Consider the following 13,128-nt stretch of genomic DNA (forward strand, 5'->3'; position numbering starts at 1 on the left):
CACTATCGGGAGCAACAAAGGTCATAGTATAACAATACATTTGATCTAAGGAGTTGTCTGTGTTTGCCTTTCTGTAATAATAGGCATTGCACCATTGCAGAATGGCATTACCTCAATGAACCTCTCAATCTATTCGTAATCTGCAGCAGCTACAGCACATAGGGCCTGATTCAGGTTGGATCGCAAGGCTAAGGACGCACGCACCCTCCATGTTTTCATTCTGCACATGCGTATGCATCGCAGTGCACGCGCTCAAACCGGCCACTGCGATCGGGTATGCAAATGCAGCAGACACGGAGCGGCACAAAGAAATGATTGACAGGAAGCATCATTTGGGATTGGAGAGGGGGGGAGTCAAAGGAACGCAGGCGTGGCTGTGCTTTGAATGCCGTTACAGGGGTGTCCATAATTAAGCCCCTGCAATGACACAGGTCTAGATGGCGACAGGAAGTTTCGCAGTTTGTGTGTCAGGGTCAGCTCAACCACAACTGTGTATATGGGTCCGATATTACCGATGTCTTTGATGACTTGCGGCTGTATGTTATGGGAAGTGGGCGGCTTTATACAGTGGCGGGCGTCTTCGTATAGTGCTGCGATTGCACTGTGATCGCATTCATTTGCATATTTTCGCACCGAGCATCCGACTGCAGACTTGCGATCGGTGCTGAATCAGGCTCATTGTCCTTTCTTTGTTTTGTGGGCCACAGTGTAATTAGCCTCCTGTGATTTTTACATGTTTCATTGTTCCTCACTCTCAATACATTTGCTGTGTAATAACAAAATAGATTTACCGATAGTCCTTTCAGCCCTATTGACAGCTGATGCCAGGACATATGCCATTTACAGCGACATTAACAATTCATCTCCTCTGTTGATCACCCAAGCACGCCATGAGTGAAGAGTGGACATGCTTAGAACTTGTGCCATGCAAATAAAACAAAAACAAAGGAAACAAATGAGCTGATGTTTTTGTTATACTTCTTACATCTCCTTATACTATTCATTTTGACCAATTGCTTGCCCCACTGTCATTTATTTAGGCAACCACAAGTCTCTGCATATTTCCTCTGTTTACCAAAATCCAATTATTCTGCCTCTATGCTTGCACTACTTTGCACATTGTATATACACCACCATGCAACCTGTCCTCATCTTCCACTCTACAGTTAGGAAACAGTATGAAAAAATGACCAATAGGTCTTGTTACAGACATTCCTCCCATGTGTGTCTCTGACATCACTTTTCCCTGGTAATCAGGAGACTGGTTTACCATAAACCTCTTTTTTATTTGGCTCTCTGAGTAGATGGAATAAACATAACAATGGGAACAACCACAGTACTCCCTTTTTTCTTTTTTTTCTTTTTTGGGGGGGGGACACACAAAGTTTCTGATATATACATGTAACAGTAACTTTTCCCGTTGCTTTAAAACCACCTCTTGCTGTTTTCTGGGTTATAGTTTTAAAGACTTAATCTTAGGAGTATGTGCCATTCAAACCTATCTACATACAGTATGTGCATAGGAGCTATAAATTCTGTAACAGTAAGATTGTGTAAAGTAACATTTTCTAGATACTAAACTGGGAGTTTCCTGGGGAAACGCCGAATGCTTCTGTTTATACAGGTATGTGATATATTTCGTTTTCAATATACACAAATATAAAGTAGCAGCTCTGTTCGGGCAAATTTGTGTGAACATATTGTGAATACTATTTTTCTATTAAAAAAAATTGTGCATAGCTATATAGGAGGACTTTATTCACATGTAACTAATACTATTCTCACCTCTCTCACCATATTCTTTAAAACAGTTTGGTTTTATATTCAGTTCCTTAACGCATTACATGTTTGTTCTCATTTTTTTCTGGAACCTGTGTTTCTTCATTGCTTGGGAGAGTCTCGGCCGCATGTTACTATTCCAGATTCTCCTCGGTCTACCTCCTCTGCTGGCTGCACAAGATTCTATGCCAATGTCCTGCTTTCACTAACATGTCATTGCTCACAGCGCCCACCCTTCACCCAATGTGTTCACCATCTACACCAGAGCACTTCCCCCTCGTATTCCTTTCAAACTCCACCTCACTCTCACAACTTAAGCTTGGTTCACACTATACAATAATGAGGCAGCATAGCCAATTTCCAACCATTCGGCCCTAGTTTATGATAGAATGTAAGCTGCACCTGTGGCCAATGGTCGGGACAAAACCAGTGTCATTGGGTCACAATGCACAGCATTCGTCAGACCCGATGGTAAATTATCATGCTGAAAATGTAGTGTGTATGGACTCCCAACCGTCAGGCTCCAATCACAGCTGATAGTTCATGTTAAAATGTCACCTTTGTGGTCACTTGTTAAATCAGCTATGACATGCTTCTTCTCAGCTCATAAATTGTGTAGCACAGTACACTCGAAATTGAATGTTCTCCTTGTCATTTTAAGCTCCAAAAATTTGTCTAGTCCCCGACATAGTTTGGCAAATCTTTCAAATGTGTTCCCAGCATTACTCATCCTTCATTATTGCTTTCTTCTATTCTAAAGTGTTCACGTCTTCATTACATTCAGAAAAAAAAATGAAATTGTATTTTAACTCATGGTAAAACATATCATACCCATCTTTATTAAAATGGCATACAGTATAAATGTTTAATGAACATCCAAAAAAAAGTCTGTGCAGTCTCTTTCTTTTAAGGTGTGCACTTTATTACATCCCTTTTTTTATTTGCTTATTATCATGCTCAATTATGCATACACTTGTAGTACCTATATCAGTATATATATATTTCTGGACAACAATTGAGTCTACTGTCTGAACTCAGAGTTTGGTACTACCCTCACCAGGAAGTGATATTGTGATAAGAATTTCGTGCTTGGTAGCTTTTTATGTTTTGTTTTGATGCTGCTATGAAATGAATCCAAAGATGTCTAAATTCATTACTGAAATGACCTGCTCAGGATGTTTGAGGATGTACTGTAATAATTGTAGAATCAGCTGCAACACACTGTCCGTGGCCTGTAGTGTATGGAATAACATTCAAGCCGGTGCTCCTAAATACAGCCTTTCTGTATTCTGAGCATTCTCGGGTGTTTCCATTGGGTGTTCCAGGCAATATTGTGTGACCAAACTTTGGCTGTGTTACTGTACTGTCCACTCTCATGATGTGGGCTGGTAAAAGGGATTATATTTAGTAGCTGTAAGATTACAGAGAGTAGTGACTCAAAGGAGAACAATAATATATTCTTGTTGCTTAGAACCCATTTGCAGTGTGGGTCATACCATTTATCCATGTGGCTATTAGAAAAAGATCCTGGTAATGTTTCCAAACAATGGAAACATACAGGACACATATGCACATGCTATATCTTTCCACTGCGCTGGTTGTGTTTGTGTGTGTGCACTTGAGTGTATGCGAGAGAGAGAGTAATAGGTATCCCATAATCTTTACTGGTTAACAAATCTCTGGTCAATGATATGTCTTTAACAAAACATCATTACAAGGTCATCTCTGCTATAATGAAGGAATTACATCACAATACCATTTCAAGTCTGCAAGTAATTCCTTAATCTAAGATTGTTCAAGGAAATGTAAGGAAACATCCAATGTTAGGGTAAAATCTCTGCGTTTCAGGTCTTTCTGAGGAATGCATGCACCCATCCAGCTCTGCAGAGGTGTCCTCCTGTTCTGTATTCCTTCAGTGGCTTCTCCTGAGCTGAACGGGTGATCATAATAAATTGTATAACACACCATGATTGTTTTTAAGCTTAGTTGCTTTTTGTTAAATCTAACATTGCTAAGCAATAAGATTATATTTTCCAAATTGTAATGTGTGCTTGTGTCCAGGGGAAAGTGGGGGAATGGATCAGATAGCGAATCATGGTCATTCAGTGACTTTGTTTGTATGTGAAACATTTGAAAATGTAAAAGTGGCAGTTAATGTATATTTTTCTGTTCACATTATCCAGCAGTGTCGCTATAGCAATCAGCCGTATGTGGAGTGATTCCTTTCTGTGTATGCTCTCTCTTTTGCATTTTAGTAACTCAGGTGGGTGTTTACCAAGGACACCATTTGTGTCCCGACCCAGGAGTTCCGGAACATGGAAAAAGAATAGGTACTGATTTCAGGTGAGAGGCCCATTTTCCTGCTTCCTAACTCCCCCTGTTCCCTTTTTGCAGCAGATGGACTCTGCATAATGTTGATGTGGGCAGAACATTTTTTTGGGTCATGGAAAGGGTGACCTCTGGCAAGGAATGTTACTAACCATCCTGCTGCAGAGTCGGAAATTAAATGTTATTCTTCTCAACCTACAAACAAACTAACCTAAACTTTTCTATTAGCATAGTGTATTGTACTTTGCATTAAGAAAAATAACCTCTTACATTTTATGCCCTAAAAAACCTCCTGAAGTGACTGCTCCATGGTCAACCCACCTCAGCATTCGGCTTTCCTTCTAATGATAAACAGTATCCCCCGTGATGCATAGACACTCACAACAGTTATAATGCTATATTTATCCATCCTTAGTTAGATTGTCATTATACAGTAATTTCTAGCTGACCGAAACCTTCCTTTTATATAGTTCTGCTGTAATGTCAAGTATAACATTTGTAAAATGAACTACAGCGTTTTATCTGTCTGTTGTGAGAACCTTAGCCCAGCATATCAGGCCCAATATCCATATTATTAAAACAAGCCTATAATCCTTTCATATATTTGTTATTTTTTATTAAATCTACCAATCATTCTTTTTATTTACAAATAATGTTTTTAAAATAAAAGAACAGTCATGTAATTGAGTTTAAGACGATAAAAATGTTAATCCTTTGTTGTTAGTTTCCTTGTCTTTGTTATTTTCTTTGCTTTATAAATATATATAGTTTAGAGACATTTTGTTACTGTATCTCAAAGGTCATATGGCAAGTACAATATTATTTCATAATAATTCGAAATATATAAAAATAAATTGATTTCCAAAGAAATATGTTTAATGAAACACACAGTATTTTTATTCTGTAATTCATTTTTCCCATGTTCCTATGTATTCATAAATCATTGCATTCTCCTGAAATTCCATGCTGATATAACAGCATAAATATTGAATTTTTTTTTTTACATCTGCCTATATCAGTGTGAGAACAAGAAATCTATATTTTTTTTATTGGTTGGAGCACCTATTTATCTTAATTAACCCATATGATGTTGTAATATTGTTAACATTAATTTTTGTTATTAAATCAGAAGAAAATTGCAACATAACAGCTCTATAGATTTATCTGTGAACAATAAACTTTCCATTCCATCTAATAATGTATTTACTATTTAGTCCTGTATACTGTGCTTCTATACCCTGCTCTGAAATGCTAACCCTGTAACCTTTAACCTAAATTGAAAACTGTAATAAAAATTAACGTATCTTGCTGACAGATGGGACTTGAGATACAGTGCAAGGCTTTTCTCAGTCCCATGGTTACGGAATCATCTAGAAGATTTGTAATGACAGTGATAATACAATAAATCACGGAGCTTCTGGGAAATACTGGATATCAATATTGTACATTATGTTGTTTTTATAGAAAGAGAGCGCGAGGAGTCGATATTTATCAAACATCTCTTCAGCATAGAAGATTGGGTTCTGACGTGTTATCAGGTGGAACACAAAATCAATATTTTGTGTTCATTCAAAAAATGGTTTCCCGTCAGAGGTGGCAGAAGCTAATAGGGTCAGAGTTTTGGAAGAACAAAACATTAATAATTTTCAATTTAGTGTTCTTGTTTAGTTCAACATATAAACCAGTATGTTCTATCTGCCCTGTTGTGTTAGCTTTACTTCCACAAATCCATGAGGTATCATTGCATCATCTGCCTTGTAATGGCAGATATTCATAAAATCAGTTTTTCAGAAAATGTTTGGGCCTTCTTCTGAACTAGCTTCAAATTCGGTTCATGTAAAAATGTGCAGAATTATTGCTAGAGGCATTAAGACAGTGGTCCTTCATTGTGTCCCTTTCTTCTGGATCATCCCTTTCTACCATGAGTATTATCAGAGGGCATAGAAATATGGCTCATTATCTGTCATACTTAACATTCTGGAATATCTATAATTACATTGCCTGGGTTTTTTTGTTTATGGGAGGCCTGGGGCTCTGTGTCCAGTATAAATAATGAAGCTGTCATTTTACAGTCCTTTTACACTTGTGTGTTTTTCCTGATAGGCTTGGCTCCAGCATTCAGTTCATGTGCAATGATGGTTATGATCTGCAAGGTTCAAAAAGCATCACCTGCATGAAAGTGAGCGATATGTTTGCCGCTTGGAGTGATCACCGACCTGTGTGCAGAGGTAACAGCAAGAAACTACTACAGATGTACATGCATCTATAATTGTAATCTTTATTCATTTTGTACTTTAACATTGGTCTTTCAGTTCTGTTTGAGATAAAAACAGGCTTGAGGCTGATTAGGCACTGAGTTCTGTATTTTTCTAGCAGAGCAGATTACTACTAGCTTAGTTCTGTAGTCCAATTAATATTCAGTTGGCAACCATGACCTGTCTGATGCCTATTATGCGAACAGTCTCATAGATGCACCCTATTCATGTGCTGTTGGGGTATCCGACCAGTGCGGACGAACAGGGGTGCCACCCATAAAAGCGCACCCCTCCCCAACATCCCCATTTCAGTGGGACAATACTATCCTGCTGTTCCACCCATGGGCTGATGTGGCCCACAGGTGGTCAAATCGGGAGGTTGGGGACCCCCACCGCTGCGGCTGTGCGGTGGTGTCAGACCCCGGAGTCTGAATGGATGCAGCGCGCATGCGCGCGGCATCCATTCAGTGGCGGGAGAGGGCTGGGGGAAGCCCAACAAGTGAGGCTCCCCCCAGCCTGACCTTATTTGGAGGAGTGCCATGCAGGCATGCCTCAAAATAACATCACGTACGGGCATGGCCTATTGTAATTAGTTCACACCCCCATTTGCCACGCGCGATGTTTGAGTGCACTGTAAAGAGCCGACACAGTGTGCTCCAGAGGTAACTTTTTGCTAACTATCCAATATAGATTCCCTTAGCATATGTCCCAGATCTTTATTTGATTTAGTATAGAAGTACTGTATAATGCTTTTACAGGGTATTTTATAGAATCACCACAAGGGGATGAAATATCTTCATTCTTAAATGCTGTGCCATTTAATGTTCCATTGACCTGCAATGTCTTTAGCTCCCTTAATGATGTCTGTGATTTGCAGCTTCCTTATTCCAGGCAGCACATGAGAGACCTATGCTATCAACTTAAGTCCGGGGAGAATAAGCTGTAGGTTTATATTAGTCTCTGTGTCATGTGAGGTCACTAATTAGTTGTGTCTGATAGCAACGAATGTGAATCCACTGCAGGATGTCTTCATTCTTTCACTAACCACAAGTCCATTGTAAAATGTGAGGCATCTAAAGTGTTAATGCCTGATTGCATTGATTCAACAGTCTTGGTTGGTCATCTTCCTAGCTACTATGTACATGAATAATACTGTACATGTTATGTGTTTCTGTTGGTGGTTCTTAAAACACCAACTGTGACCAGTAAAGCATATATAACAAGTTGGTTCTGACACACTGACTAAGCACTGCAGTGCTACAAAGCAATGGTTGGAGGACAATAAAGCAAGCGTGTACACTACCTGATCATCACCATAATTACTGGATTGGTCCTTACATTGTATACTGTACTACTAGTAATATAATTATTATTAGTAGGTTGAGCGCTGCATCGCTTGAATTTAACATGTGGATCAAAAAAATCCTGTGATGCAAGTTACTTTTTTATTTTTGCTCTGGTCCTTGTGAACTCTTCGTACAGGAAGTCTAATAGTAAAACATTATTTGCACTGCAGATGTAGTCCCTCGTATGGTTTTATACTTCTATTATTGAACTCGAAGTATTTACATAGGAATGTATTGTAAGGATTTATGTGTCACTGTCGATAGCTGCTATTGCTGGACAAAGTCATTATGAATCATTTAATTTCAGCTCCTATCATGTGCCAGCTGGGTACACATCAGACGATCAGCAAATGATGCGATGTTCATCCAGATTTCCCTTGAACTCCCGGACAAATGATATGGTGCAATATTCCAAACGACCGAATTATATATCGTGCATCGTTCGGTTGTTTGGTCATTAACTATATAATGTTAACATATCGTCCGGTAGTGCGTACACTACAAACTGCACGATTTGAACAAAATTATTAACGAGATTGTTAGATTGAGCTTCATGTAGGGACGACCTGAAGATGGAACGGACAACAGCGAGGTAGCATGCGTAGTGCGTACACACTTGACGATTTGAACGATTTGCCGTTCCAATCTGTCGGATTTTGGCAAATTGTTCAAAATATCGTCTAATGTGTGTACCCAGTTTAAGAGATGTATTTAGTTTCAAAAATGATCTAAAGTTGTTGTTTTAGCAGTGAACTTATAAAGCATATATCTCATACTACAGAGACATAAATTAAGTTGAATAGATATATACACTTTTCATGACATTTATCTTTGTCTCTTTTCTGCATGTCTGAATAGAATCCAATGCTTAGCTGACCTCCAGTGTTGTGCATTACAGTCACATTACTTAATGCAAATTCCTGTTGAAAGGCAGTGTAGAATTGTATTGACTTTGGAAGATAATTAATTTCTGACATATTGCACCAGCACCTTCCGTTCCCTATTGGGAAGCTGAGGAATACTCTTATGGAACCTGCCGTATGTGTCACAGAAGTGTAGCAATGCGTCTGTCTATCCACCAGGCATTTGGTAGGGAGTGGTGATGGGGGAGCATTAACATTGCATTAAACATTAGAGCAAGATGTGTCTGACTGGAGCATGATGGATAACAGAGGTTTTGTAAGTCAAATGGCAAATTATTGTCACTTCCTTTTGTACAGTAATGAATTGGTCCCCTCCTTCTCTGCCCAATACAGGTTTGTCACAAGGTCACCTAGAAACACATTAACCCTTTGTTTTCCTTCAGTATAGGCTGTCAAGTGCGCCGGTTGATGTCCTGCAGTATGGTGGCATGGGGTCTCATTAATTAGCTTTCCTTCTTGTCAGTGAGATTCCTCAGTCAGCCATCGCAATTCACTGCAGCACTGTCCTAGCAACACTTGATATTCAGAACCACACACCCACCCCAAACACACTCCGCGCACAGGGGAGGTGGAGACAGCCGCAGCAGTCTTCAGTGGGAAAACTGAGGGAGCCAGAGTCTGTCCAGATCAGCTGCTTCTATGAAATGTGCCCCCTCCCATCCATCTCTCTATGAGACAAGCTAAAGAGAACAGCCTACAGCTTAACCATTTTTGTGCCAGATGTGTGTACTTGGCAAGGGATAAGATTCATTCTGCATCTGACCTCCTGATATTTTAACCATGTGAATATACCCTAAGGCTGTCTGGGCAAAGTGACAGTTGTCTGTACTGTGAGACAATGTGACACCCAGCTTTAACCATCATCCAACTCTCTGCTTTGAGTGCAGTATACAGTGATCTCCTAGATGCCGAACGTACATACAGTATACTGATTCCTCTGATTAGGCTTAAGGTATTGGCTGACTGGGCTTCTAGTAAGGGTTTATGTGCAGGGGCATGTACTGTATTCATACATGTACATGCCTGTATTCATATATATATATATATATATATATATATTAGGGGTGTGCACCGGCCACTTTTCGTGTTTTGTGTTTTGGTTTTGGATCTGGATCTTTCTTCCTGTTTTGGATCTGGATTGGTTTTGCCAAAACCACCCTTCCGTGTTTTGGGTTCTGGGTTTTGTGTTTTGGATCTGTATTTTAAAAAAAAAAAAGCATAAAAACAGCTAAAATCACAGAATTTGTGTGTTTTTCTGCTCCTATGCTATTATTAACCTCAATAACCTTAATTTCCACTCATTTCCAGTCTATTCTGAACACCTCACACCTCACAATAGTGTTTTTATATCCAAAAGGTTGCACCGAGGTAGCTGGATGACTATGCTAAGAGATACGAGTGGGCGGCACAAACACGTGGTTCATCTAGGAGTGACACTGCAGTGGCATACAGGATGGCAGTTTGAAAAACTAGGCCCCAAACAGTACATAATTCAAAGAAAAAAAAGAGGTGCAAGATGGAATTGTTCTTGGGCCCTCCCACCCACCCTTATGTTGTATAAACAGGACATGCACACTTTAACAAACCAATCATTTCAGCGCCAGGGTCTGCCACACGACTGTGGCTGAAATGATTGGTTCGTTTGGGCCCCCACAAAACAAGCTGGCAATTAATCTGTCCCTGCACAAACTGGCTCTACGGAGGCAAGATGTCGTCCTCATCCTCCTCATCCACCGATTCCTCACCCTCTTCAGTGTTGTGTACATCCTCATCCTCACAGAGTATTAATTCGTCCCTGCTGGAATCCACAACCACAGGTCCCTCTGTACGTTCTGGAGGCTGGTCTTCCTGGAAGAGTTGATAATTCATTTTATGAACATCATCTTCTCCACATTTTGTGGAAGCAACCTCCTACGCCTTTCGCTGACAAGGTTCCCGGCTGCACTAAACACTCTTTCGGAGTACACACTGGAGGGGGGGCAACTCAGATAAAATAGAGCCAGTTTGTACAGGGACCTCCAAATTGCTTCTTTTTCCTGCCAGTACAGGTACGGACTGTCTGACATGCCTACTTGGATGCTGTCACCGATGTAATCCTTTAACAGACAGACGCACGCTTGTCGCTGCTGCTTTAAGGATGCAGGTGCGGCTACAGCCCACACATTTCACAAAGACAGAAAAAAAAAGAATTTTTTTATTGTTTGTGGAGCGCACTTTGAGGGTTACACCACCCTTTAACAGACAGACGCACGCTTGTCGCTGCTGCTTTGAGGACAGTATCATATGCAGTGACAGTAGACTTGTCAGAAATTGTTGGCACGTCCTTCAGTCTGGACCAGATGTCCAAACCGGCCCTTGACTTATGACACAGGCGCACGCTTGGCACTACTTTGTTGATGCATGTGCGGCTACTGCGCACACAATTCACAAACACAGAAAATATTTTGTTATTTGGTTTGGAGTGTACTTTGGGGGTTACAGCACCCTTTAACGGTCAAGCCAGCCGGCCCTTTACTTATGACACAGGCGCACGCTTGGCACTACTTTGTTGATGCACGTGCGGCTACTGCGCACACAATTCACAAACACAGAAAAAATATTTTTTTTTTAGCACTTAGGGGGAGCACCCCTGATGGACAGAGCACCCCCTGGTCAACACTACAGCACCCCTTTAGGACTGGGACACTGCACAGGACTTTGGAGTGGACACAGCCCCTATGTACAACTGACTACACAACACAGTCCAGCCAGCCCCTATGGACTTTGAAGTAGTGGACACAGCCCCTATTAACAACAGCAGCACAGCACAACACAGCACAGTACCTATGGACTTTGAAGTAGTGGACACAGCCCCTATGGACAACAGCAGCACAGCGCAGCACAGCACAGCACAACACTACTCTGCACTACACTACACTACACTACACAGCCCAGCCAGCCCTAACTCCCACCCTCCCTCTTCACTGTCCACAGCCGAGTGAGAAAATGGCGCAGACGCGGGTACCTTATATAGGATCCAAAACCCGCGAGACTCAGAAGGCGGGATGATGACGCTTTGCCTCGATTTCAGAATCCGAGTCAGGCAGGAAAAGTCGAGCCTGCCTCGGATCGGGGGGGTTCGGATTTCAGAAATCCGAACCCGCTCACCCCTAATATATATATATATAAATGCCTTGGAAGATAAGCGATTTATGTCATGCATTCATTTGATTATAGCTAGAATGACAGTGATTTGGTAGTTAAGCATAAGTGTGTTATATTAAGAAATAAACTACAAGAAATGCTGACTTGAATTCTTTCCAAGCTCTATCCATGCGGTTTCTGGCAGAGCTGGTTCAACTGTTCAAATCTATAGCTGTTGCTGATGGCTGAGCACCTCTAGCTGCAAGAATCAGTGTCCTAATCAAGTCAACCTGCCTAATGTCACAGTGGCAGACAAACCCAGGTGCACAGTGCATCCATAATATCAGATGATGTTTCCTTTAGATCAGTATTGCAAGACTACCTGTAGCTGTAAGTGAAATGCCATATTTAAATACCACTGAATTGAACTGAGAGGTGAACATTACAAAACTAGAAGTATTAAGGAAATACTGTATGGTTTCCCTTAAAAGCATCTTCCCATGCACTGACACTGTAACCTGACTACTGACATTTAATACAGCCCAAAAAAAATCACATTGTCTGATTGATTTTCTGGTTTCATCCTACAGCAAGAATGTGTGACGCTCATCTTCGGGGGCCTTCTGGGATCATCACGTCCCCTAACTACCCAGTTCAGTATGATAGCAATGCACACTGTGTGTGGATCATCACAGCTATTAACCCATCCAAGGTAAGATAGCAGCTTAGAGGTATAAGCATATGTCACTGCGTAACTCAATAAAGTATATATAAAATGTGTATAGTAGGAGGAACAATAATTGTCACAAGACAAAAATCTAATCAATCCTACAATGTATCCGTCCAAATGCACACAATGTACACATATTGCCACATTACTAGCTTGGGCTAGATGCATTAGCAATTTGTTGGCGATATTATATAATGGTAATAAGAAGGTCTGATGTAGAATATTAACAGAAAATAGATACAGGCATAGTTAGGTATAAATTATATATGTAAAAATTGGAAAACACAATATAAAGTATACTGTATACACCTGTGAAAGCAATTGAAAAAATATAGGCAAGCTTGTATATAGTAGAAATACAAAAGGTAGGGGCTCTTAATACAGTAATATATTAAAATATAAATGCTAGTGTATAATCTTTAAATGAAGCCATATGCAATATGTATAAAATCAGTATTTTCTGTTATTAGTCAGGTCTAGACCATTTTGGGAATTCATATATAAAACAGATCCAGAATACATACAAACAACTTTGGAAAGAATGATTGATTGATTACATTTTTAATATATAAATATCAGATTACCTGGTGTACCTCATTATTAAGGAGGCTGCAGAAACAGTTTTCATCATATTATAACCTCGC

The 13,128-nt window shown here is 40.2% G+C and overlaps 1 protein-coding gene across 1 annotated transcript in view; it reads left to right on the plus strand.

Moving 5' to 3' along the window:
* Positions 1-13,128, plus strand: part of CSMD2 (CUB and Sushi multiple domains 2) — a 1,115,355-nt gene that overhangs the window by 794,071 nt on the left and 308,156 nt on the right. The window contains exons 8-10 of the mRNA XM_088462676.1: positions 4,035-4,122; positions 6,211-6,335; positions 12,345-12,466. Coding sequence (XP_088318802.1) covers positions 4,035-4,122; positions 6,211-6,335; positions 12,345-12,466 — 335 coding nt within the window. The remainder of the gene's footprint in view (positions 1-4,034; positions 4,123-6,210; positions 6,336-12,344; positions 12,467-13,128) is intronic.

Source organism: Taudactylus pleione, unplaced genomic scaffold, assembly GCF_031769625.1.
Source record: "Taudactylus pleione unplaced genomic scaffold, aTauple2 ptg000007l, whole genome shotgun sequence".
NCBI classification, from domain to species: Eukaryota; Metazoa; Chordata; class Amphibia; order Anura; family Myobatrachidae; genus Taudactylus; species Taudactylus pleione.